At 45.5% G+C, this 25,975-nt stretch overlaps 1 protein-coding gene across 9 annotated transcripts in view; it reads left to right on the forward strand.

Annotated features, from left to right (window-relative positions):
• IQSEC3 (IQ motif and Sec7 domain ArfGEF 3) overlaps positions 1 to 25,975 on the forward strand; it is a 111,059-nt gene that overhangs the window by 25,489 nt on the left and 59,595 nt on the right. For all 9 annotated transcript variants that reach the window (XM_053895004.1, XM_053895005.1, XM_019464884.2 and 6 more), the window contains one exon: positions 11,184 to 11,267. In XM_053895004.1, the coding sequence (XP_053750979.1) occupies positions 11,184 to 11,267 (84 nt within the window). The remainder of the gene's footprint in view (positions 1 to 11,183; positions 11,268 to 25,975) is intronic.

The following is a 25,975-nucleotide window of genomic DNA, read 5'->3' on the forward strand; positions in this document are numbered from 1 at the left end:
AGGTTTTGATGGTTTCCTGTCTCACATTCAGGTCCTTTATCCATTTTGAGTTTATTTTTGTGAATGGTGTGAGAAAGTGGTCTAGTTTCAACCTTCTGCATGTTGCTGTCCAGTTCTCCCAGCACCATTTGTTAAAGAGACTGTCTTTTTTCCATTGGATGTTCTTTCCTGCTTTGTCAAAGATGAGTTGGCCATACGTTTATGGGTCTAGTTCTGGGGTTTCTATTCTATTCCATTGGTCTATGTGTCTGTTTTTATGCCAATACCATGCTGTCTTGATGATGACAGCTTTGTAGTAGAGGCTAAAGTCTGGGATTGTGATGCCTCCTGCTTTGGTCTTCTTCTTCAAAATTACTTTGGCTATTCGGGGCCTTTTGTGGTTCCATATGAATTTTAGGATTGCTTGTTCTAGTTTCGAGAAGAATGCTGGTGCAATTTTGATTGGGATTGCATTGAATGTGTAGATAGCTTTGGGTAGTATTGACATTTTGACAATATTTATTCTTCCAATCCATGAGCAGGGAATGTCTTTCCATTTCTTTATATCTTCTTCAATTACCTGCATAAGCTTTCTATAGTTTTCAGCATACAGATCTTTTACATCTTTGGTTAGATTTATTCCTAGGTATTTTATGCTTCTTGGTGCAATTGTGAATGGGATCAGTTTCTTCATTTGTCTTTCTGTTGCTTCATTGTTAGTGTATAAGAATGCAACTGATTTCTGCACATTGATTTTGTATCCTGCAACTTTGCTGAATTCATGTATCAGTTCTAGCAGACTTTTGGTGGAGTCTATCGGATTTTCCATGTATAATATCATGTCATCTGCAAAAAGCGAAAGCTTGACTTCATCTTTGCCAATTTTGATGCCTTTGATTTCCTTTTGTTGTCTGATTGCTGATGCTAGAACTTCCAGCACTATATTAAACAACAGCGGTGACAGTGGGCATCCCTGTCGTGTTCCTGATCTCAGGGAAAAAGCTCTCAGTTTTTCCCCGTTGAGGATGATGTTAGCTGTGGGCTTTTCATAAATGGCCTTTATGATCTTTAAGTATGTTCCTTCTATCCCGACTTTCTCAAGGGTTTTTATTAAGAAAGGGTGCTGGATTTTGTCAAAGGCCTTTTCTGCATCGATTGACAGGATCATATGGTTCTTCTCTTTTTTTTTGTTAATGTGATGTATCACGTTGATCGATTTGCGAATGTTGAACCAGCCCTGCATCCCAGGAATGAATCCCACTTGATCATGGTGAATAATTCTTTTTATATGCTGTTGAATTCGATTTGCTAGTATCTTATTAAGAATTTGTGCATCCATATTCATCAGGGATATTGGCCTGTAGTTCTCTTTTTTTACTGGGTCTCTGTCTGGTTTAGGAATCAAAGTAATACTGGCTTCATAGAATGAGTCTGGAAGTTTTCCTTCCCTTTCTATTTCTTGGAATAGCTTGAGAAGGATAGGTATTATCTCTGCTTTAAATGTCTGGTAGAACTCCCCTGGGAAGCCATCTGGTCCTGGACTCTTATTTGTTGGGAGATTTTTGATAACCGATTCAATTTCTTCGCTGGTTATGGGTCTGTTCAAGCTTTCTATTTCCTCCTGATTGAGTTTTGGAAGAGTGTGGGTGTTTAGAAATTTGTCCATTTCTTCCAGGTTGTCCAATTTGCTGGCATATAATTTTTCATAGTATTCCCTGATAATTGTTTGTATCTCTGAGGGATTGGTTGTAATCATTCCATTTTCATTCATGATTTTATCTATTTGGGTCATCTCCCTTTTCTTTTTGAGAAGCCTGGCTAGAGGTTTGTCAATTTTGTTTATTTTTTCAAAAAACCAACTCTTGGTTTCGTTGATCTGCTCTACAGTTTTTTTAGATTCTATATTGTTTATTTCTGCTCTGATCTTTATTATTTCTCTTCTTCTGCTGGGTTTAGGCTGCCTTTGCTGTTCTGCTTCTATTTCCTTTAGGTGTGCTGTTAGATTTTGTATTTGGGATTTTTCTTGTTTCTTGAGATAGGCCTGGATTGCAATGTATTTTCCTCTCAGGACTGCCTTCGCTGCATCCCAAAGCGTTTGGATTGTTGTATTTTCATTTTCGTTTGTTTCCATATATATTTTAATTTCTTCTCTAATTGCCTGGTTGACCCACTCATTCGTTAGTAGGGTGTTCTTTAACCTCCATGCTTTTGGAGGTTTTCCAGACTTTTTCCTGTGGTTGATTTCAAGCTTCATAGCATTGTGGTCTGAAAGTATGCATGGTATAATTTCAATTCTTGTAAACTTATGAAGGGCTGTTTTGTGACCCAGTATATGATCTATCTTGGAGAATGTTCCATGTGCACTCGAGAAGAAAGTATATTCTGTTGCTTTGGGATGCAGAGTTCTAAATATATCTGTCAAGTCCATCTGATCCAATGTATCATTCAGGGCCCTTGTTTCTTTATTGACTGTGTGTCTAGATGATCTATCCATTTCTGTAAGTGGGGTGTTAAAGTCCCCTGCAATGACCACATTCTTATCAATAAGGTTGCTTATGTTTATGAGTAATTGTTTTATATATCTGGGGGCTCGGGTATTTGGCGCATAGACATTTATAATAGTTAGCTCTTCCTGGTGGATAGACCCTGTGATTATTATATAATGCCCTTCTTCATCTCTTGTTACAGCCTTTAATTTAAAGTCTAGTTTGTCTGATATAAGTATGGCTACTCCAGCTTTCTTTTGGCCTCCAGGAGCATGATAGATAGTTCTCCATCCCCTCACTCTCAATCTAAAGGTGTCCTCAGATCTAAAATGAGTCTCTTGTAGACAGCAAATAGATGGGTCTTGTTTTTTTATCCATTCTGATACCCTATGTCTTTTAGTTGGCGCATTTAATCCATTTACATTCAGTGTTATTATAGAAAGATATGGGTTTAGAGTCATTGTGATGTCTGTATGTTTTATGCTTGTAGTGATGTCTCTGGTACTTTGTCTCACAGGATCCCCCTTAGGATCTCTTGTAGGGCTGGTTTCGTGGTGACAAATTCCTTCAGTTTTTGTTTGTTTGGGAAGACCTTTATCTCTCCTTCTATTCTAAATGACAGACTTGCTGGATAAAGGATTCTCGGCTGCATATTTTTTCTGTTTAGCACACTGTAGATATCGTGCCAAGCCTTTCTGGCCTGCCAAGTTTCAAAAGAGAGATCAGTCACGAGTCTTATAGGTCTCCCTTTATATGTGAGGGCACGTTTATCCCTTGCTGCTTTCAGAATTTTCTCTTTATCCTTGTATTTTGCCAGTTTCACTATGATATGTCGTGCAGAAGATCGATTCAAGTTACGTCTGAAGGGAGTTCTCTGTGCCTCTTGGATTTCAATGCCTTTTTCCTTCCCCAGTTCAGGGAAGTTCTCAGCTATAATTTGTTCAAGTACCCCTTCTGTTGCTGGTTTTTTATAAAACATGTATTTTTATTTTATTGATAAAAACTGGCTCTACGTACATTTAGAACACCTGGACCATATGTGTGCAGGATAGATCATTTCCTGAATTTATAGACAGTGCTTGGTGAGGACATGTACCTGTGCCCTCCTTGTATTAACTCTGGGCCAGTTCTACTCCCTCCTACTCCTCTGGCCAAGGTGCAGATGCTCCCAAAGTGGGAACCACTCATTTTAGTCACATGGTTTAAGACATGGATATTCAAACCAAAATATGGTGTTTAACTTTATTCATTGTATTTTATTTTACTCTGGTAAGAACACTTAACATGAGACCTACTGTCTTCAGTTTTTAAATGTACAATATAGCCTTGTTAACTACAGGCACAATGTTGTACAGCAGATCTCTAGAACTTACTCATCATGTGTAATCAAAACTATGCCCACTGGTTAGCAATTTCTCATTTCCCCCTCTTCCCCAGCCCCTGGTAACCACCATTCTAGTCTCTGATTTTATGAGTTTGACTATTTTAGTTACCTTCCATAAGTGGGATCATGCTGTATTTGTCTTTCTGACTGACTTATTTTACTTAATGTCTTCAAGGTTCATCAATGTGGTCATGTATTATAGGATTTCCTTCTTTTTAAGTCTGAATAGTATTCCATTGTATGTATATACCACATTTTCTTTATCCATTTATTCATTGATGGACACTTAGATTGCTTATAATCTTGGCTATTGTGAATAGTGTTGCATTGAATATTGGGGTGCTAATATCACTTCAAGATCTTGATTTCAGTTCTTTTGGATAAATACCCAGAAGTGGGATTTCTGGATCATATGATAGTTCTATTTTTAATTTTTTGAGAAACCTCCATACTGTTTTCCATAGCAACATTTTGCATTCTCACCAACAGTGTACAAAGATTCCAATTTCTACACATCCTCCTCAACACTTGTCATATACATATGTTTTGATGATAGCCATCATAACGGGTGAGGTGATTCCTCATTGTGGTTTTGATTTGTATTTCCCTGGTAATGAGTCACATTGAGCATCTTTTCATATACCTGTTGGCCTTTTGTTTGTCTTCTTTGGAGGAATGTTTCACTCAGGTAAAAACTCAGCTCATTTTTAATTGAATTATTATTATTTTTTTTTTTGCTCTTGAGTTGTAGGACTTTCTTATATATTTGGGAAATAAACTGCTTATCTGATACATGGTTTGCAAATATTTTCTCCCATTCCGTATGTTACCATTTCACTCTGTTGTTTCCTTTCTGGCTTAATGTAGTCCTACTTGTGTATTTCTGTTTTTGTTGCCTGTGGTTTAGGTGTCCTATCCATGAAACAATTGCCAAGGCCAATGTCGTGAATCTTCCCCCGGTGTTTTTTTCCTTCTAGGAGTTTTATGGTTTCAGGTCTTATGTTTAAATCTTTCATCCACTTTGAGCTGCTTTTGTGTACAGTAAGATACAGATCCAAATTCATTATTTTGCATGTGGATATCCACTTTTCTCAACACCATTTGTTGAAGAGACCCTCTTTCCCCCGTTGTGCATTCTTTGCACCTTTGTCAAAGATTAATTGAATGTACATGTATAGAATTCCCAGTTTTATTTTACTGCTGTGAACGTTTAGTGCTATGAATAGTTTTTATCAATCTATGTTTATATTTATCTTGGGTAAATACCTAGGAATGTGATTACAGGGTCATGTGGTAAGTGCATGTTTAACTTTGTAAGAAACTGCCAGAGTGCTTTCTGAAGTGTTGCACCATTTTACATTTCCACCAGAAAGATGTGTGTGAGAGTTCCAGGTGCTCCACACTCTTTTCAACACTTGCTATTTTTAGACTTTTAAATTTTACTAATTCTGGTGAGTGTGGAATGGTTTCTCATGGAGGTTTTAATGTGCATTTCCCTAATAACTAACCACTTCATTAGTATATTTTCTTTGGCAGAGTATCTATTTTAAATCTTTCGTACATTTTTTTCCATAAGGTTGTTGATCTTATTATTAAGTTGTAAGGATTATTCATTTTTTAAACAGTGTCTTTCAAAGAGAATATTTCTTATTTTGATGAAGTCTAATTTATTAATTTTTTTCTTATGATCTGTGCTATTTGTGTCCTAGCTAGGAAATCTCTGCATACTCTAAGATACACATTTTCTCCTGTGTTTTCTTTGAGAAGTTTTAAATGGTATCTGCTACTTTAGGTCTATATTCCATTTTGTATTAATTTATATATAAATATGACACAAGGTATGAGGTTAATTTTATTTTATTTTAAAATGTTTTAACGTTTATTTTTGAGAGAGAAAGAAGGAGACAGAGCATGAGAGGGGAGGGGCAGAGAGAGAGGGAGACACAGAATCCAAAGCAGGCTCCAGACTGAGCTGCCAGCACAGAACCTGACACAGGGCTCAAGCTCACGAACCACAAGATCATGACCTGAGCTGAAGTCAGACGCCCAACTGACTGAGCCACCCAGGCGCCCTGTTCTTGTTTTTCAAAGTTGTTTTGGCTATTCAGCCTCTCCCACCCCTCAGGAATAGGAGTGACCTCTGAGCAAGGGAGTGACCTTTTCCTCCTATTCCTCATGTTTAGATAGAGAAGACTTCCTGGAGGAGGTGAAAAAATTAAGAGACAGTGAAAAAAATTAAAGGAGCTCAGTCTTCAGGCTCTGCCAGCCCTTGTGATGATGGTACCAGGAGGGGTAGGTGTCAGGGAAGTGACGGGAAATGATTTTATGATTTCTGCCTTTTCCTGGAACTCAAGGAATCTCCTTTGGAGAGGTTCCCTGGTGGTTAGATCTGCTGTGTTCACCTCAGTGAAGGAGAGGAGGGGGTTCCTCGTTCAAAGTTGCCCCTCTGGGATCCTGGTTTTGCCTCCTTGATTCTCCTACTGGGAGTCCCCCTTCTTCATGCCTCTACTTACTGTGATGTTGTACACACCATTAGTTCCTCCAAACTACTCTACCATTTTTATGGCCATGCAGTGGAATCCTGAGTCTCAAACTGGATATAGATGTGGGAAGTGATAGGTGTACAGTGTCCCAGAATTTCGAGGGCCTGGCCCTGGCTAAAGCTTTAATTAGCTCCTAGCTAAGTGCCAGTGCCCTGAGTGGTGAACACACTCTGCCTCTTTGCCGAGGATCTCGGGGACATTTGCTGAAATTCCGAACCTGACCCCCAGGGCACAGGTACACCTGGTGGCAGGAACTGGGGTGGGGGGGTACGTTCTCTGCCATACCTGCATACTTGGGTGATGGCTCTGAGCCCTTCTGGTTTCTTCCCTGTCTCCTTCCTCCTCCTCCCCCTTCTCCTCATTCCTAGGGGCTATAATCAGACATTTGAGATCCAGACAATTCCCTAAACACTCTGATTTGCCCCAGGAACCAAGGGCTGGCGTGAGGGAGATGAGGGTGTCTGGAAGACGGAGCTGGGACTTTGGTCAGGGAACTACTCTAGACAAATTACTTCCCCACTCCATGCCTCAATTTTCTCATTTGGGAAATGAGGGGTCAGATTCAATTATTTTCCTTATTGCCCTTTTACAAAACTAGATTAGTTACATTAATTATTAGTCCATAATCTATAGATTATATGTAATCCATAAGCAATAATTTATTAAATTAACACAAACCCAAGATAAAAATGTCCATGATCTGTCCTGAAATGACATTAATATTTGTGTAGGTTCCTGAAACTTTCTAGTCCTTGTTCAGGTACATATCCAATTTTAATGTATTTACAGTAATATCATGAGTAGGAATTTATATTTAACATTTTCAGCTAACATTACACCAAACATATGTTTTCCTTTTCCATTTTTTGCCTACATTGTCCCAGTGCCTTCTTGCTGAGGTAGCCAGTGTGAACAGCTTAGTTATATATGCACTCGTATAGAAATAGAGCACAATGTATAGAATAGGAATTTGAGGGAGAGGGGTCCTTGTTTATTTTACAAAACTACATATGCTTCTCTGAAGCTTCCTTTTCTCATTTAGCCATACGTGTGGAAATCCATCCAGGCCAAGAGATATCACACATAATTCCATATAGAGGTACAGTGCACAACTCCCTGGTATAAATGAAGCTATCCCAATTCATTCAACCATGCCCTGATTGGTGGGGACTCGGGTTATTTCCAGTTGTTTTGTTTCCCCCACTGAAAACAATGCTGCCACAACATTTTGTACAAATACTTTTGTGAACAGGTTACTTACATTTCTAGGGTATAAAATTACAGAGGTGGGATTGCCAGGTCAGAAGACATGTGCTTTTTTTTTTTTTTTTTTTTTAGAGAGAGACAGAGACAGAGACAGAGAGCAAGCTGTGGGGTGGGGAGAGGGGGAGAGAAAGAATTTTTTTAAAAAATTTATTTATTTAAATTCAAGTTAGTTAACATACAGTGTAGTATTGGTTTCAGGAGTAGAACCCAGTGATTCATCACTTACATACAACACCCAGTGCTCATCCCAACAAGTGCCCTCCTTAATGCCCATCACCCATTTAGCCCATCCCCCCACCCATCTGCCTTCTAGCAACCCTCAGTTTATTCTCTGTATTTAAGAGTCTTTTATGGTTTGCCTCCCTCTCTGTTTTTATCTTCTTTGCCTTCTCCTATGTTTATCTGTTATCTTTCTCAAATTCCACACAGGTGAAGTCATATGATGTTTGTCTTTCTCTTACTGACTTATTTTGCTTAGCATAATACCCTCTAGTTCCACTCACTTTGCTGCAAATGGCAAGATTTTATTCTTTTTGATCGCTGAATAATACTCCACTGTATATATATATTCCACATCTTCTTTATCCATTCATCAGTCAGTGGACATTTGGGCTCTTTCCATACTTTGGCTATTGTTGATAGTGCTGCTGTAAACATTGGGGTGCATGTGACCCTTTGAATCAGCATTGTTGTATCATTTGGATAAATTCCTAGTAGTGCAACTGCTGGGTTGTAGGCTAGTTCTATTTTCAACTTTTTGAGGAACCTCCACACTGTCTTCCAGAGTGGCTGCACCAGTTTGCATTCCCACCAGCAGTGCAAAAGGTTTCCCCTTTCTCCACATCCTAGTCAACATCTGTTATTTCCTGAGTTGATAATTTTAGCCACTCTGACTGGTGTGAGGTGTATCTCATTGTGGTTTTGATTTGTATTTCTCTGATGATGAATGATGTTGAGCATCTTTTCACGTGTCTGTGACCATCTGGATGTCTTCTTTGGAAAAGTGTCTATTTATGTCTTCTGCCCATTTCTTCTCTGGATTATTTGTTTTGTTTTTTTGGTGTTGAGTTTGCTAAGTTCCTTATAGATTTTGAATACTAACCCTTTAGAGAGAGAGAGAGAGAGAGAGAGAGAGAGAGAGAGAGAGAGAGAATCTTAAGCTGGGTCCACACTCAGCTCAGAGCCTGACGTGGGGCTTGATCTCATGACCATGAGATCATGACATGAGCCGGAATCAAGAGTCAGAAGCTCAACCGACTGAGCCCCACAGGTGCCCTACATGAGTTCTTTTTCATTTCCAAAACAGCTGTAAAACTTCACAACCACACAGGTGGGAGACAAGGGCACGTTTCTCCCCACATTCACACCAGCACTTATCGTAACTAGTCTTTTGAATGTTTGCCAGTATGGTGGTTGGGAAATGGCATCTCAGTGCTGCTTTAATTTGCACTTCCTTATTGACTAGTAAGGTAGAGCATCTTTCCATCTATTTACCAGCGCTTTGGATTTCCTCTTCTGTCAACTGGGATTCCTAATCTTTGCCCATTTTTTCTACTGGGTCTGTCTTTGCATTATGAATTTGTGGGATCTCAATGTAGGATATGAAGGCCTTCTGTCAGAAGGATATGGCCTTCTGTCATATGTGTTGCAGATATATTTTCCCACTCTATCATTTGTTGTTTGGCTTATGAGAGTATCTTTTTCCATACAAGATGTTTTCATTGTATGTAGTCAGATATGTTTCTCTTTCTTAATGGCGTTTCAATTTCCTGTTTTGTTTTGAAGTCTCTGCAACACATAAACTGTATTCCTAAATTTCCTTGTAAATCTTCCCTTGTTTTATGTTTTCTCACTTAAGCATGAAATCTTTCTGGAATTATTTTTGTCAGATTAAGGTAGGCTCCAACATTATTTTCTTCCATGAAAAGAGATAAACTCAGCAGTTTCTTTCTTTCTTTCTTTCTTTCTTTCTTTCTTTCTTTCTTTCTTTCTTGAGAGAGAGAGAGAGAGAGAGGGCACAAGTGACAGCAAGTGAGCAAGGGGTAGAGAGAGAGAGAGGATCCCATGAGGGGCAGAGAGAGAGGGAGAGAGAAGCCCGGCTTACCCAAAGCGGGGTTCATATTTTACCCAAAGTGGGACTCATGTTCACCTGAAGCGGGGCTCCAGCTTACTCGAAGCTGGGCTCTGTTCACCTAAAGCCGGGCTTGTGTTCACCCAAGGTGGGACTCGAACTCACAAACCATGAGATCATGACCTGAGCTGTAGTCAGATGCTTAACCATTAGGCACCCCAAACACAGCAGTTTCTAATCTATGCTCTTATAATCCTGGGGCCCCCAAGAGACACATGGGAGGTGGCTACCAAGACTGGGACCAGCAGATCAAGGAGGCATAGACCTCCAATTCCCTGACCATAGAGGGACCACCTTCGTTGTTTTACAAAATGGGCTTCCAGGAAAGATTGGGTTTGGACAAAGTGTTCTGAGGCTAAAGGAAGTTTTAAAAATGTCTTTTGGGAAATCTTTGGGGGCCCTCCCAGGTCTGTCATTCTCTGACTCCATGATGGTGAATGCTTGCTAAGGGAGAGAAGACCACATGTCAGCATACCTTCATCCAAAATTAATTTTACTGTTAAATCCCAAGGTGGCTCAAAGTAGATATTAGAATCACAGAGTTTTAGAGATGGAAGTCACCTTGAAAATCATCTAGTCTAATGGCTCTCAATTCTGATTACCTTTTGAATCACCTGGGACCTTATAAAAAGTCCTTATAAAAAGTCCTGGACCTTATAAAAGTCCAGACCAAGTGAATCAGTCCCTGGGGGTTAGGGCCCAGGCATTGATGGTTTTTAAAGCTCCTGGTGATTCTAATAAGCAGCTAGGGTTGAGAACCACTTCTCTGGTTCAACTCATTTACTTCATTAGTAAGTAAATTGTGGCCTGGAAAAGGTGATGAGGTATCACACAGCTGGCTAGCTGTAGAGTTGGCACTGGAATTTCTATCTCCGCCTCCGGGTTAGCGTTTTCATTTGCATCAAACAAATTCCTCATCAAGCACCGTGCCTTGGATTTTCAGCCAGCAACCCTAAAATCTCTGTATGAGTGCTTTCTACCTTCGCATACGATCAGCTTAAACACATTCCCTGCATACAGTTCTGTGCACGATGGGTGAATAGACCTAGTTTGGCCTTGCCAGATCATAGTAGGGAACGGAGTCATAAAGAACTTAATGATAAACGGGAGGGCTGAATAAATGGTACATCCTATGCAGAGGACAGGGCCGGGGATGGGGGTTGCTCAGAAGGAGGAGGAGGAGGCGGTTGATGGGAGGTCCGGGGACTGCAAGCAGGAGGTGGTGTTTGAACTGGGCCTACTGCGTGTTGGAGAAGAGCCAGAAGCTCCTCCCTGGAGTAATGTTAACACAGGTTGAAGGGTTCTCAGGTCAGATGGTGGGGGATGTGTCAGTGCCAGCTGGGCCCAACGTGTCAAGGCCGCCCCTGACCTTCTCCCTCTTGCTCTGCCCTCAGGAATGAGACCGTGCTGCACCAGTTCTGCTGCCCAGCCGCTGATGCCGAGCAGAAGCCCGCCTGCTCCGACTTGGCCTCCCAAAGGTGGGAATGCATTGGTGGCCGTCCTCCCTTCCCCACCCCCACTGTCCTTCCCCTCGAAGCAAAGCACACTGCACAGCGCCATTCGGCCTCTTCCTCTGAGTCCTGTGTTTTTGTCTGTCTGTTCTTACCTCCTGCCTCATGCCTTCTATTGCTCTTGCCTTCCTCTGGTCCCCAGATGAGCCATTCCCAACTCTGGAGGCCATTATACCCTAATGTTCAAATGCCAAACTTAGGCTCCTTCCCCTAAAGAGCCTACATAAAATATCATCTTTTTAGAAATCAAGGGAAGTTAGTTGGATTATACACAGAATATATAATCACGTGGTAGGGTGTCTGGCACTAAGCAGGTGCTCAGTCCAGGGTTGTGCCTGCCTTTTCTATGGTAGCAAAGATTTATTCTTTTCTTTCTAATCTTTCTCCTCCCATAAAAGAGCCAAGATGACTGAGTTTTAATTGTCAGGCTTTTCAACCTGCACTGAGTTAGCTGTTGACCTGGGAAGGAAGGGGGAGAATGTTGAGTCAGGGGTTGGTCTCACTGTCCCAGGCCCGCTTCATCTTGTTGTGGGTTAGTCATAGTCCCTTTCTCATTTATTAATTTTTTTAATTAAAGAATTTTAAATTAATTTAACTATTTTAAGTAGCAAAATATCAGATCACTTCCTAGTCACTGATGACATCTTAGGGTAATAAAACTTAGATATATATACATATATTTGATGGAACGGGCCCAGCATGCCAATCTAATCAGACAGAAAATGTGAATTTTACAGCACATATGTGGGGTCTCTCCAATAATGCCAACAACATAGCGGTCTTCCGTAGGGAGTAGTCATCATCGTCACAAAACCTATTTGTTTAGCTTTTACGTGTACTATAAACTTTTCCTTTTAATGTGGAGTACCTCCACCTCTAAGTTTCTGTGCGGAATTATCATCACGTTTGCAAAGCCTGCACGGGAAGGGCGGTGAGTAACAAAGTGCTGAATGGATACAGAAACGCTGCAAGGCTGTGGGCACCGCCTGCTTCCCACAACGTGGCCCCTCTTCTCCACAGCTATTTGCTGCAGACGTCTTACATTGTGGGACTAACACCTAACAGCCGCCTGAACAGGTGCTCAGTGAGTTCTTTGGGTTTCTTAAGCTCTAGACTCCCCTGGAACATAAGCGTAGGTAAATAATTCTGTGCCACGCAGATCATTTCCTCAGCTAGGGTAGGAGAAATGAGAGTCACTCTGAGTAGCTGAACTCGGTCCCTCTCCCCTCCACCTCCCATTTTGTGGCCCCTCCTCCTTGCACTTCTGTGCTTCTGTCTGTCTTCCACCTTCACCTGTCTCTCTGCCTCACCTCTCTCCTTCTGGCCCACATCAAATTCCTCTCCTGTGTCTATATCCCGGGGCCTTGGTCACGCTTTGTTCTCTTTCCACCAATTCTTCTTAGTTCTGCACATTTCTCTCTCTTTTTTTACTTGTTTCTTATGTCACTGGGAGTCAAGATACTTGGATTCTGGCCTGAACTTGGCCTCATCTACAGTCTCCTGTTGTTGGGATGAACTTGGGCAAGTTGCTCAGCTCCCCTGGGCCTCAATTTCCCAAGAGGGTGGTCTGTCAGGAAAGTAACACTGACGCATAATCTCATTGGGTCTTTCAGCTGCTCAGCGAGGTTAGACCAGGCTTTCTTGTCCCTGTCTTATTTGAGAGCAGAGTACGTTTCAGAGCACTCAAGGGCCCTGCCTATAATCACGTGGCCAGAAAGTACCAGCGCCCAGACTTGCCCTGAAGGCTTGTCACTCCTACCGCTCACCATTTCCTTGTTTGAGACTGAGTGATTCCATGATCTTTCCTCCTTTATTCCTTGGAGAGCACTAGGTAGGCATCAGAGATGGTAGCTATTGACACAAAGACACAAAATCACCCCTGAAAGGCATCACTACTCATGTTCCCTTAAAGACAAGTCAGAGCCGGGGTGTAGGCAGGACTCTGAGGTGTCAGAGTCAGGCCAAAGCAAGTGGCACTTTGGGATCCTTCAGTCCAGGGCTGAGGGAGGTGTGCTTGTTCCGAGGGTGACCAGGTAGGATCATGGAAGGCAAAGAGAGGGACCGAGCGCTGTGCCCATGCCCTGGGTGGTCTGTGAGTCAAGTTCTGTGCCCAGGGACATAAGAACAAGTAAGGCCACTTGCGTTCTGGAGGATCTCCCCATCTAGTTTCTAATTTCCAAATTGGAAATGGCTCACCTGGAAACTGGAAGTAGACAGAAATGGGAGAATGTGAGGGCAGGAGAGAAGAGAAAAGAGGACAGAGAGCAGAGTGGCATCAGGATGATCTTCGAGGAAAGAGACAGAGGGTCCTGGTTCCTTCCGATGGGCTGTCACTGTTCAGACACACAGCTGAGTCTTCTTCCTAAAAATCTCCTCCTTGGCAGGCGGGGAGAAGGGCTGTCTAGTCTGCCTCCCACCCCGTCAATCCAGCTCCATTCAGTAAGCATTTAATTGCTACTACCCAAGCACAAGGCATCATCGAAGATGGATGACAGGGTGCCCTCAAGCTCAGTCCTAGGGGTGTGGCAACAGGAATCCTTCCTTGGATTTTCCATGGTCATCCTTTCTCTCACTTCTCAGCCCTCTTATTCCTTCTCATGCCCACACCCCTCTGCCTGCCCACCTGCCCTGTGGCCCTGGACCCTGGTGGGAAGGGATGGGGGGGCTGGTGTGCCATGTGGGAGAGAGTGACAAGTGTATGTGGGGCAGGGGAGGGGTGCTCCCCCATCATGGCTGCCAAGGGAATGGGCCTCTTTCTCAAGATTTGGAGTGGGAGGGTAGGAAATCTATTATCTTAGTTTTCCCTTGAAAAGGCAGGTGCCAAGGTGGGGGACAGAGGTGCTCTGGGAGGGAGGGTAGGGGGATGTTCGGTTATGGAGGGACTACCCTCCTGCAGCCCTCCCCTCTGGGTGGGACAGGGAGAATTACGCCCAGTTGGTCCAGACCTTCAGCTGTTGTCTGCCTCTGTTCCCAATTATTCCAAGTTGTTCTGTTTCATTTGTAGTTTCCTAGAGTGTATTTCTGCCTCTCTGTCTGTCTATTTCTGATGTCAGTTTCTCGGCTTCTCTGGGAGGAGGTCCTCTGGATGTTTTCTGACAGTCCAACAATGTATGTGTCAGTCAGTCTGTCTGTTCCTGGCTTCCTGGGGGGATTGCATCCTAAGAACGTTTTCTCCCATTAGACCCCCACATCCTTGCTCCTAACCCTATCTGTGACCCCTTTACACCCCCTTATCACTTTCCTTTAACCAGGTGCCCCACCTCCACAGAGCATAGCCTACACCTCCCCAGGAATTTCTCTGTGAGAACCTGCCAAAGTCAGAGATTGGGCTGAGGGCTAGCGTGGGGTTGGTGGGTCACAAAGCCCTCTGGGCCACCCTGGGAGATCCTGGGCTGGGCTGCAGGGCTCTGAGACAAGGTAGGCTCTTGTCAGTCTGGCTTCCCACCAGCTCAGCCAGGCTCCAGCCCAATCAGCCTCTGAATCTTCTGGGGATAAGCCCATTGGTCTGCACAGGAGACCCCAATAAGAAACCTAAGCCAATTGATCAGGTCTCAGGGTCACTGGGACCTTTGGTGTGTGACCTCAGAGCTGGCTCCCTGACATTCTTCTTCTGCACCCCAGCTGAAGCCAGTGGTGATCAAGATCAGCCCAACTTGAAGGGTCTGTCCTCTCCCTGCCCCACTCCAAGCTGTGGGACTTAGCAAGAATCCCTTTCTTAAGAACTCTGGACGAATCCCATGGAGGCCTCACGGCAGCTGATCACCCACAGCCCCATTGGTCATACCAGTGGAGAGGAGCCGCCACAGCCGGAGGCAAACCCTCAGCCCAGAGGAGAGACTAAGGGGCCAGGAGAAACCCTCCCCCCTCCCCAAGAGACCGATAAGCCCCAGCCCTGGGTTGGAGGGTGGGCGTTGCTAGGACAACCTGCCCCAGCCACCTGAAGAGAAGCCTTGAGGGATGGGGTCAGGAGAAACTCTACCTTGGGATGTGGAGCCTGCCAGGGAGTGATACCCCAGGAGGTAGGAACACCCAAAGTTGAGCAAGTCTGGAAGCTGGGTTTCTGTAAGAAAGGAGCCAAGGGGTGGCATCAGGGACTGGGGGGCAATGGAGTAGTTATGGGGCTGGCAGAGGCCTCTGAGGGGATGGTGAGACCACCCGGGAATGGGCCTGGGTTCACACACACACCTCCCAACCCCCCCCCCCCCCCCCAGCCCAGGCAAACCCTCTGTGCTTACCAGGGCACTTAGGCCCTCAGGTGAGAGCTGGGTGGGGGGCGGCGTGGAACCCAGAGCCGGGTGCAGTAAGTGTGTGCCAGGCTCTTTCTTCCCCCTTCCCTACCTCCTCCTGCTGCTAGCTAATGACAAGGGCTTTATTCTAGGGAGCTGAATAGGCTAGTAATTGCAGCCCTACTTCCAGTTCCATCCCTCTCCTCCCTCTCACGCTCTCCCTGACAATGACCCTGGAACTGGCCAGCCACCACGCAGCATCCAACAGAATGGCAGCCCATTTGTCTCTGTGGGTGGCAATGGGGCCGAGTGGAGGAAGATTGCCTTCTATTAGTGTAATGAGAGGAGGCTTGTAAGGGTGGGGTGGCGGCTCAGCTAGGGGAAGCATAGGGAGGAAACAGAACAACTCCCTCCCCTGGGGAGCCCTGGGGAAGAAGGTACTCTGGGCCCCAGTGAACTCAATGACTCACCCCTGGTATTCGGTCCTACCTGCCCAGCCTTCCTCCAGGATGGAAGAGACACTAATATTTCTTGAACATGCCAGGTATGTTGCACTAAGCACTCTGAGTATTTTATCTCAATTCTGTGAGATAGCTGTTATTCAAAGTTTTAGATAAGGAATCTGAGATGGAGAGAAGCCCCGTGTCTTGACAGAGGGACCTTGCTAATCAGTTCTGGAACTGGAAGGTGAACTCAGGTCTAACTCCAAAATGCAACCACTTTCCACAGAGCTGCTGCTAGGGTTTTTTCTCTTTCTTTCTTTCTTTCTTTCTTTCTTTCTTTCTTTCTTTCTTCCAGAGCACAGGAGAAACCCTTCTAGGCATTTCTTTTGATCTTAAATAACATCTATTTTCTCTGATTATAAGTTATACTTGCTAGTTGTTGGAAATGTGGAAAATACAGAAATATAAAGAAGAAAATAATTGAATCCAGTTATATAGAATTAACCACTGTCAATATATTAGGGTGCAACCTTCCAGGGTTTTATTTTTCTAAGCACTGTATTTTACATTTTCCCCCATAAAAAAAAAAAAAAAGATTTTGTAGCCTGCACTTCCCACTTAGTATATGGTGTCCAGAGAGAACCTCCCGCCCTAAGCAGCCTCTCCGAAGCCCCCATCCTTTCCTGGCGCTGGTCTGCACTGCTAACCAGCCCGCAGACTGGGCGGTGGGTGGCTGTGAGCTCTGCTGGAGGCTGCACTCTGTACTATATCCTTGAGGAAGGGATTTCCTTCCAAGGATGCTGTCTGGGAGAGCCCTTCGTTCGCATTGCTGGCGCCTCTGTCCCGCCTCTTGGCTCTCCCCAGCTGGCCTGGGGCATGATCAATGGACCAGCCAGTGTTTACTCAGCGATTACGGAGCAATTAAATTCTCAATCGATACAGTTTAGTCTTCAAACAGCTGGGCTAGGGAGACTCGGCATCACGCGCCAGCTCCATCAGTCACATCCCCAGCTCTGGCTCCGAGGCTGCCGGGAATCCTGCCCCACCCGCAGTGGAGAGGGTAGGGGCTCATTCTGGGACTGCGGAACTCTGTCCCCTCTTCCCTAGAGAAGCACAGAGAAGACACGCTTCCCTTCTAGGCCTGAGTGGGGCTGGAGGGTTGGCCCACCTAAGCTGCCCAGCCCCTAGGCTCTGGGGTCTCTGCCTCGGCACAACAAGAAGGCAGTGGGCAGCAGACAAGGCCAAGGGGAAGTTGTCTGGTCTCCTCAGCGTCCAGCGGGTAATTCCCAAAGGCCTTGGCAAGGGTTGGGATCATGTGACCTAACACAGTGCTCTGACAGTTCCCATGATGACCTGCCCTGGAATGGATCATCTCCTGATTGTGGGGCCCAGGTGGGATTCCTGAGGATTGAGGACATCAGTCTGGCCCAGAACACAGCAAACCTGGACTCAAGTGGCAAACAGCAGGGGGAGGGGCGGGGCTGCTCCTTCTTATTTGGGCTTTCTGAGCAGGTTAGGTTTGCTCATCAGTGTCCTGAGGATTTCTGTGTAGTTACGGCAGAATCTGCCTCAGCTGGGCTTTACACCTGAGGATAACCACAGGCAATGGCAGAAGAATTTGGTCCTGGAGCTAGAGAAACCTGTTCCCTGACCAACCACGTGGTCTGTCCCTTCATGTCCATGCTTTTTGTCCCATCTGTGTCTTCCCTGCCAGACTCAGGAGGCACAAAAGACAAAATAGATGTCAGAATACTTTGATACCCTGCTAGGGGATGGCCCCCACACCCATACCCCCAGTTCCAGAGAGTATTAGGAAAGCTTTGTCTTGTCATGGTTTTTGGCTTTCTGTTCAGTGAGTTTTCCTCAGCTGCAATGTGAAACTTGTGTTTGGAGTCAAGTATTTGCCCAGGCCGATTTCCTCATGTATTTTTCCCACCCAGTGATCCTCTAAGACCAGTCTCTTCATGAGACCTCCGTTGTCACCAAAGGGCATTTTCAAACTTCCCTGTCCACAGGCCTGGGCTGGGTCTGTGTCATGTGAATGAGGCCAGGCTTGGGCCCACCTTCAAAGAGCTGTGAGTTAGGACAGACAGCTTTCTGTCAGCAGTGTGTTGAGAGATGATTAGAGAATTCCTCTTCAGTCTATTATTTCTATTCTGTGTCCCTTACCCATGAGAGAGGGAAAGAGAACACTGGCTGTCAGCTAGTGAGCCCTTGCTACATGCTAGACAGATATTAGCTTACTTAATTCCCACCAAAGGTTCATGAACTGCTTTCAGTCCCAGGTTCGAGGACAGAGTGAGGATCAGAGCTGATGAATGGCTTGTCTAAGGGCCATATCCCTGGCAAAGGGCGGAACTAGGATTTGAACGAAGTATCTTTTGCAGGTGCTGCCGCCAGTCAGGTGACCAAAGAAGCGGCGGGGGGGGGGGGGGGGGGGGTGTTCTCAAGCACAGGAAGTGAAAGCATGGTGGGGGAGTGAACAGCAGGCTCTTACTTCTCCTGCCACAGGAAGGGGGCTGCTTAGAGGGGGCTCCTCAAAGAAAGCCTGGTTTGTGGGTCAGCGACGGTGAAGGCTGGCCCTCCACCCTACAAATGAGGCTTTGAGGACTCTAGGCACCTGGAGGTAAACACATCAGAGCAACCAAGCTGAAGACAGGAATAACTGGGAGAATATTTTCAGGGGGAGAAAAAGCTTCAGGCTTTATTATTTAAAGAAATAAACATAACTAAGTATACTACTCCCAGAACAAAATGAAAGCCACCACAAGGAACATCTAACCATCTCTGTTCCGCTGGTGTTCATTAATGCACAGTTTTGTCCAATTTAGGGAAAGAGATTCTTTTTTTCATTTCCCAGAAACTTCTTGTTTGAGTCTTTTGGGTATTCCTTTTTTTTTCATTCCCAGAAAGAGTAACCTCTCTTTGCAAGCCTGGAGATTTTAATTTTTTTTAAATTTTTTTTATTGTTTATTATTTTTGAGAGAGAGAGAGAGAGAGAGACTGAGAGAAAGCAGGGAAGGGGCAGAGAGAGAGGGAGACACAGAATCAGAATCAGGCTTCAGGCTCTGAGTGCTCAGGACAGAGCCCGACACAGGGCTTGAACTCACAGACCGTGAGACCATAACCTGAGCTGTAGTCAGCCACCCAACCGACTGAGCCACCAAGGCGCCCCAAGCCTAGAGATTTTTCTAACCTCACTCTTAAGCCTTTTTGGTTTGGGTTTGTTTTCTCCTCTGAAAAGTCATCTTCACCCATTCATTTGTCTTTCAACCAATAACATGACCATGACAATAATTTATGATTTCAGTGAGTGTTTCTGATATATGACAAAAAGGGCTTTAAATCTGTTTCATCAAACCAAAAGAGAGGAGATCATCATAGTCTGCAGCAAGTGGTTTAATCAGACAAGGCGTTCTTAACGATTCTACTGCCTTTGACAGAGGCCTTGGAACAGCTTAAGAAAGGAGATTCTTAGAGATTTTGTGTGTGTGTGTGTATGTGTGTATATGATGATTAAAAAACCACAAAAAGAAAACAAAAACAAAAACCAGGAAAGACAGCTGTCTGTGAAGGAAGACTGGCATATGATGCTGTCCCTGACAGGCAGAAGAGCTAGCAGGAGCTATTGCTTTTGAACCGGAGGGTTTCTGGCTGGAAGGGACCCAAGTGATACACCACTCTTTATCACACAGATAGGAGACTGAGGACCGGAGGAAGGTGCCTTGCCCGAGCTCTCCCAGCTGGTGACATGCCCAACAGGGTCTAGAACTCAGGCTTCCTGAAGAGCTGGGGCTTTCTACCACCAGCTCCATGCCTCAGTTTCCCTAGCTACTACATAAGGGGGTGAACCGTCTAATGTCCAGGGTCCCTGTGGCAGTAATTCTGTAAGAAGACACTCTGCCTTGGGCCGTGGCAGCAGGAGCACCCAGGAGCATTTACAAAGCAAAACAAAGGGCAAGTGGCATGGCAGGAACATGGGGGACAGTGGACCCAAGAAGCAGATGGGAACGGCAACATCCAAACTCGTGCGAGCACACATAAGAAAGGAGAAGCGTCAAGTGGGCCGGTGCACGGGTTCTTTCTCCATTCTACTGATTGTTAAAACACAAAAGGGAATTTTCAAAAGGAGGAAAGCCTCGCCTCGCTCTGAGTCGTCCAGGCTCTCACAACCACCTTCTGTCATTTTCCCTGGTCCTCGCCCCACTCCCCGCATCCAAGGGCCTGTGCTGCCTGGGCGCTGGACTTTGTCCCCCGGGATGCTCCAGGAAAGAGCCCGATACCCGCTTCCCTTCTGCCATGCATGCAGCTTCCTTCATTCCAAGGACAGAAATGATGGAAAATGAAGGAAGTTTCGGTGGAAAGCTGGTCATAACCTTAACTAACATGTGTACAGGATGCTCCGGGTTGTAAAACTCCTTCCCAACCATTCACCCATCTGATCCTCACCACAAACCTGTTAAAGGCCACAGGGGCAAGAATTACTGTGTCCGTTTTCCAGCTGGGGAAATAGGGGAAAGAAGCAACTTGTTCAGGTTCCAAAGAAGCTGACAGAGATCAAAACAAGCCCGCATAAAGAGAGGGGCTGCAACAAATGGGGGGCATTAAGGCCTGCTTCCTGCCTGTCACTGTTTGCGCTGCCTCGACCATGCTCCACCACCCACACAGACTGGCAGGATCTCAGCGTGGTTCCCATGTTCCACGTCTAGGCTGCAGGTTGGCAGGTTTGGAGAAGCGATTAGGTGACCCTGAGGTCCTCAGATTTCAGGGGACCTGGCTCACCAGAAACAGCATTATAAGAGACTTGTATATTACTATGAATTTATTAATTCATAATGAGCAATGATACCGGTGAACAGGATACTCACAATTACTGATTAATAACGAACTTAAAAATATGAGAGTCTCTTTTCTTCTCCAAGTGCAGAGGGGTGTGCCAGATGAGTTTTGTGGATGCCCTTCTAGGTTGGACAGGAAGATCTGAGAAGTGGGGAGGTAGTAAAATAGTACCCTGGGCTCGAAGATAAATTCAGGAAGACTTCAAGGAAGTACTAGAATGTGGAGCGGTTGAGAACACAGACAGAGCAACTCAAATCCAGGTCTAAATCCTGGCGTGGCAACTTACAAACTCTGTGACCTTGGTTAAATTACATAAACCTTCTAATCTTCAATTTGCTTACCTGTAAAATGGGGATAGCAGGAGCAGTTACCTCTTACAGTGGTTGAGGGGGTTAAATGAGATGATTCCTGGAAAGGTGCTTGGCATATAGGAAGCACTCAGTAAGTGCTATTTGAAAACTGGATTTTTCAGGAGCAGAGAGGGAGAAATCAATCAAGATCCAGGAGTCCCAGAGAAGGGGACTAGAAACTCAGGTATGACTAGGAAATGTTTAGAAAGAATGGGCTGACTACTTTAGGAGATGAGGGTCTAATGGCAGAGCCCCTGGTATGGCAAGTAGGAGGGGACACACTACCTGGAATGTTGTTCAGAGTCATTGAGACATGCCCTTCAGAAAGAGGGTCTAGTCCCTCCTTTGGATGGCAGGTGATGGGCATGGAGAAGGAGGCATCTTTCAGATGTTTCTATTCAAGCCTAGCCTGGGACATAGGCTGCTGGAAAGAGCCCAATATCTGAATGAAAGAGAGACTCTCAGAATTAAGGGACCAATTTGGGGAAAAGATCAAAGAAGCTAGAGACCCAGATGAATGCCAATCCAGTAGGGCCAACCGGCCCAGAGAGTAGATTTTCTAGACATCAGGGCAGGAGAGGAAATGATTTCACCCAGCACCAGGCTGTCACAGTGCAGGCTAGGATGAGATTAAGAGCAGAGGCATTTTATCAGAAAACTCTTGCCAGCTGACACTTTGTCTGTTCTCTTAAGAAGAGGAAATGGGAGCATCTGGGTGGCTCAGTCGGTTGAGTGTACAACTTCAGCTCAGGTCATGATCTCATGGTTGGTGAGTTTGAGCCCCACGTCGAGCTCTGTGCTGACAGCTCAGGGCCTGGGGCCTGCTTCGGGTTCTGTGTCTCCCTGTCTCTCTGCTCCTCCCCTGATCACACTCTCTCTTTCAAAAATAAATAAAGGTTAAAAATTTTTTTATTTAAAAAGGAGGAAACGGTCGAACCCTTTCAGGGAAAGGTTTATGGCCTGGCACTGACCCCTGCCCTGCCTGGAGGGGTGGGTGGTTCCCCAAGCTGGGATCTCTGAGGCTTCTTCCCAAAGCCAGTGTGCCATGCATTGTCCCTTCATCCTAAACACGTTTGGAGAGACGTGTGAAACCCGCAGACATGTAGAAAATAGCACAGCCATTCTGATACTTGTGAGCTTGTGAAGGTTTCTTCGGTAGCAAGAACGACTGAAGCTAGACATTAGGAAGAACTTCAAGTCGGAAAGCAAAAGATAATGAAGGTGACTGAAAGGAAATAGGTCAATAATCTTGTTCCGTAGAAACTGGATGGATGGCCAGAGCAGCGTCCTACACTACTGGGCATTTGCCATTTCCATCTCTTGTGTCACAAGACTCCTGTTTGGGGTCAGCACACACCTGACTGCCACAGACACCTGTAGGCCATCGGAGACCTTTTCCCTGGCTTGTGGTGAAATTGAGTCTGTGAGGAGCTGGGAGAATGTCTTTCCCTGGAAATAGCTCAAGATCCAAAAAAAATCTGCTCTGCTGGGGTGAGGTAGGGCCGATCTGAGTGGGACAGGAGGAGGATGGAATAAAGGGACTTTATAGCCATGAGGAAACAAAATAGCTGGGCGTGGCCCAGCCTCTGGGATGTACTGTGTGTGTTGCGATCATCACCATCCCTCAGAGGGACCCAAGAAGGATTAGATGAGGTCTTTGCTCTCCAGGGAGTCATCACTCTTGAGCCAGAAGGTGAGGAAGTGCCACATGCCCAGATGAAAGAAGGAAACCTACATTTACAGGGCATCAGTAGGTCCCAGAAGCTTTATGGACATTGTTTTGTCAACTCTCCCAACAGAAGAGGAAACAGGCTCTGAAAAGTTAGGGAACTAGCCAAGGCCACACAACAAGTGAGTTGTTAGATTTTAAACCATGGTCAGTCTGGTTCTTCATCTCCCACTCATTATATCCTGCTGCCTCCCAGCCCTTATACCTCCTGGCAGGATTCTCTTGGCATCGTCTGTAACTCAGAGCTTCAGAAATTATGCTGTGCAGAAAAGAGCACTACTTTTCCATTTAAAGAACTCTCTCACAAGAACGTGAGAGAAAGATAGTTCAAGTTAAGGACTGTTCTTTATTCTGAAGTCACTTCCTTCCTACCTTTTCATATTCGGAAACAGAATGAGGTTTTTGCTTTTTTGTTTTCTTGTTTGAACAGAATAGCATGTTGGAAATCCTAAAAAGGAAAAAGATAGTTGTTCATTATATAGGGCTTACTGAGCATTTTACACACCTTAATTCTCTACCTTAATTCTCCCATAGAGAAGAAAGCGAGGCACAAGGTTAAGCAACTTGCCCAAGGTCACACAGCAAGTCGATGGCAGAGCGAGTGTGCAAAGCCAGGCCGTCTGGCATGGAGTCCTACCTGCTGCAGCGCTGTCCCCATCTGTGCACTGGCCAACATTGCCTGTGGCCTCCTGTGTTCCCTCCTCTCAGGGACCCCAAAGCACTCACACCTTGGACCTGGCTCCCAGCTGGCTCATGGGCTGATGTCTTTCTTGAGTACACCTCTCCCAGCATCACTTATGTGGCTCCTGAGAGTCACCGTGGCCCATGGTAACATACCTAGACCATGGTGGTGGTGGTGGGGCGGGGGAATAGGTCCTTAAAGAATGAGTCCATTTTCTTTCCTAAAAGTCTTCCTTGCTGAGACAATGGGTGCAGCTCAGCTGCGGCCAGATCCCTGCCATCTTTTCTGTCCTGCCAGCATGGAGTTGCAGGCCATTGCCCTTGGAGAAGGACCTCCTGACCTGTGTGGGGTCTGCAAGATCTCGAGTGTTCCCGGACCTGCCCCGTGAGCACACTATGCAGGCTTGGTGCTGCTGCAAAAGCAGCCACCGCCACTTATGTAAGGACAAGGAAGAAATTTGCCCCCAAGGAAAAGCAGGAAATAATAAACACAAATTCAGGACAAAGATTCCTTAAGAGGAGAAGGAATATGTAAGGTGTCAAAGGCTTCTAATGTGCCATTTCTTGAGCTGGGTACAAGTGAAGATTTTTCTTTACACTTTATACATATGTCACTCATATTTCCATATGTAAAATGGCTCATAATAAGAGAAAAAATTAAATAAAATCCAGAGTTTCACCAGGCTGTAAATACGAAGTGTTGCCTGCACTGGCTGTGTGACAACTTTAGGCTGTGTGTCCAGAGATGGTTTTAAAGGCAGTGTTTCTGGAGCTTCCTTGCAGGGTTGGGTGCCACGAGGATGTCAGGCGTGAGAAATGTCTTCTCTTAGGGACGATAACACAAGCAGACATAAACGGTGAAGAAATCTGAGGTGCATTTAGGGGTACAGTGAGTTCTGTGTCTGGGCTTAGAGAAACATGCATTTGTGAAATTGTGTGCTGTGTGTCAGGGAAGGGGCAGAAAGCAGGTAGGATGTCCTTAGAGCCTGGTTTTGTTACCAGATCTATGCCTATTTGTGAGAAAATAAAATGCTCAAAATATTAGGATTCCAGTGGCAAGAAGATGGCATTAATCAGTGTGCTCAGTTTAGGAGCCTGTGAGGGAGGTGTCCAGAGGAAACTTCTAGATGAAATTTCCCTGGAGCACAGCAGGTTCTGATGTGCCCAGGTGCTGCTGTTCCCTTGTGGGGTGGGCTGAGTAGGGGAGGCTGATGCCCACACTGGACATCTGGGGACAGTCTGCCTGGGCTGCTTCTGTGACCATCCTTGAGTGCGCACCACGGTACTGTGGGCCTGGATATGGGGAAGGCACAAGTCCAGAGGACTGTGGTTCCTTTGACAGGAAACCCCTAAAGACAAAGCAAACCAGCCAGCACTTTTTTGGAACAGCTATGAGACCAAAGCCCAGAGTCTCCAAGGAGCTGACAAGAGAGAGCATCACTTACTCTCTCAGGGCCCTTGGGAGAGGGGAAGGAGAAGCATCTGTCACAGTCAATGAATCCAGGGCAGTTTCTGCAAGTGGATGAACCCAGAAAGCCACAGCTGCCCTCCTCCAGGGGTTTCTATTCTGAGACCTGGCTTCCAGCTTGGATAATGGAGGTCAAGGAGCCATGGGCTGGGGCAGGTGCTGCCATGGATTAAATGACGTAAAGGAAGTAAAGGGAGGCTTATGCTGTGTCCTTGGGTGTTGAGGGCAGAGGAGCCAGAGCCCAGCCACTGGGCAGGGATGGTGCAGTGTGGGCCTGGGGCCCATGGAGAGGAAAGGAGAAATGGAGAAAGCTGAGCCTCTCCTTCCTTCCAGATGTCAAAGCATTTTGCAGAGACTGTCCATTTCATGATGAGGAGACAGAGGTCCAGAGAGAAGTGGCATGCCCAAGGTTATACCAAATGCTGCAGGCAGAAGCCAGATTGGACCTTGACTCACAGCCCAGTGTTCCTTCCACCACCTGGAGTAGCATTTTCTAGCCTGTCCTTAGAATGAGTACAGAGCGACTCTGTTTCCAGCACTGGCCCTCTGTTCACCTCAGATTTCCCCAGTACTATCTGGGACCCAGAAGATGCTTGGCTTTCCTTGCTTGGTGCCTTTATTCTGACCATCTACGATCACCTTATTGACTCAGACATGGGAGATAAGGAAGTGTTTTAGTAAAGGCTGAAAAGTCTCCAGATGTGAGCCATGTTGTTAGCTTTTTTCTGCAAAATGCCTAGTTTCTTTGTCCCAAAAGCACTTTAAGAAAGGCAGGCAGGGGCACCTGGGTGGATCAGTTGGTTAAGCATCTGACTTTGGCTCAGGTCATGATCTCACCAGGTTGTGGGTTCAAGCTCCGCATTGGGCTCTGCACTGACAGCTCAGAGCCTGGACCCTGCTTCGGATTCTCTGTCTCCCTCTCTCTGCCCCTCCCCCCCC

The sequence above is a fragment of the Panthera pardus genome, unplaced genomic scaffold (genome assembly GCF_024362965.1).
Source record: "Panthera pardus isolate Hobbes unplaced genomic scaffold, ASM2436296v1 HiC_scaffold_6, whole genome shotgun sequence".
Classification (NCBI taxonomy): domain Eukaryota; kingdom Metazoa; phylum Chordata; class Mammalia; order Carnivora; family Felidae; genus Panthera; species Panthera pardus.